The 1,736-nt window shown below is 36.8% G+C and overlaps 1 protein-coding gene across 1 annotated transcript; it reads left to right on the top strand.

The window, feature by feature from the left end:
- Positions 1 to 209: 209 nt before the first annotated feature.
- On the top strand, positions 210 to 954 carry LOC124596239. The gene is made up of 3 exons (XM_047135303.1): positions 210 to 250; positions 327 to 398; positions 662 to 954. The coding sequence occupies exons 1-3, from the start codon at positions 227 to 229 to the stop codon at positions 878 to 880; spliced, it is 315 nt and encodes a 104-aa protein (XP_046991259.1). The 5' UTR covers positions 210 to 226; the 3' UTR covers positions 881 to 954.
- The last annotated feature ends 782 nt before the right edge of the window (positions 955 to 1,736 follow it).

Below are 1,736 nucleotides of genomic sequence, written 5' to 3' on the forward strand. Positions count from 1 at the left end.
AAGACAGCTTATTCTGATTTAAGATTGTAGATGGATATTCCAACTCAATTAGTATATATGCTTATGTTAGTGAATGGTATTTTGGCAAACAAGTCACACTTTCATACTACCATGTTGGTTCATAGATTTCAGTGTCATTAGGGGTTCACCAATGAACAATCTGCTGTTGACTGACATGGGCCTTATATATCTCAGATACAACAGTCACTCATCAAATCCGTGTAGCATGACCATTGTTAATGACTCTTGTGTAAGTATTTACATAAATTTAAATAAAAGTTGTAAACAGTAATTGCAGCAGGTGAATAAAACATCAACTATTTCAGGATACTGAGGTGACCAGAGTAACTGAAGAGGCCATAGTAAATGAGGGATATAGTGAAGATGACAACAGCAATGTAAGTGCATAAACAGTGTTCTCATGTATGTTGATAACAGTTCACTAGCCATAAAGCTCTCTTGACAAAAAGAATGTAACATTTTGATTATATTGTATACATTTGCTGCAACAAAATAGTACTTTACTTTCATAAAGTCATTTACATTAACAAAATTTTACATAGATAACTTTAAACAGGCTACTGTAGTTTACATAACCACTTTAATGTTAGATATTGTCATATGTATGTAGCACAGTACTGTATCAGTTTTCCATTTTCAGTACTCCCAAGACATATTTACTGTGGAGTGGGCAGTGAGAAGTACACCTGTATCAACACCTCTGATATCACCACAATCACCTCTAAGTGAGCATTATGCTTCAGCAAGGAAGAGGTGTAGGAGGGACAATGAGGATGAACTCGCCACATCAGCATTGTCAGTTTTAAGAGACATTCAAGTTTCAATTATTGGCGGCAGTGAAGATAAGTTTTGGCAGTAGTTGCTGCTGAATTGAAAAAAAAATGAAACATCTAGCAATGAAGGCTGAAGTAAAATTGAATGTGATTAACTCTATCATGGATGGAATACAAAAAGAAATCAGTAACTGATTTTAAAGTTAAGAGATTGCCTTTCAATTATGAGTTATTTTTAAATAAAAGATTGTCTTTTGTAAATTATTACTGTTAAAAGTTTTACTTCTTAACAGTTTCCCACTGTCATGAAATATAACCTGTTGTACCAAAGAATTCACAAAATTTTTCGCGCACTTTTCTGGCACACAGTGACTTGTGATTTCCACTCTGCTGGGGTATGCTAGAGAGAGATCTCTCTTCTCTCCAGGAACCATTGTTTGTGGTGCACAAGTCAGAGTTTTCTGTATCAGTATGTGTCAGATATGTGCTTTCTGCCTCTTCAGTCAAGTAGTTGTGCAGTATCCACAAAATGAATAATTAATTCCACTTTCTGAACAGGTAGTTGAATTGTACTGAGAAGAACTCTGAAGTGTTCGGCCAGAATTTAAAAGTGTTTTACACTGCCCGCCTCCCTCTTAGGTCTGTAGTTAAAAATCTGGGCTTCTGTTTCTGCCAGTCTCTATAGGGTTTCATGATATATGGCTCCAGGTGAAAGGCATCATCAAGTACCATATATGGCACTTCAGTGCCAGCAAGTGATTTTTTTCTGTGGTACCTTCAGCCAGTTTTACCGAAGTGCACTGCTGACCAGGCTGTTTGCATACACCCCACCATCACTCACTCTCCCATTGCACCCAATGTCGATTAAAGAGAATCGGTACCTAGCTAGTAAAACAATGCTGTGGATTTCTTTATAATTGAAGTACGCTGATCCAGCAGCTC

The sequence above is a fragment of the Schistocerca americana genome, chromosome 2 (genome assembly GCF_021461395.2).
Source record: "Schistocerca americana isolate TAMUIC-IGC-003095 chromosome 2, iqSchAmer2.1, whole genome shotgun sequence".
NCBI classification, from domain to species: Eukaryota; Metazoa; Arthropoda; class Insecta; order Orthoptera; family Acrididae; genus Schistocerca; species Schistocerca americana.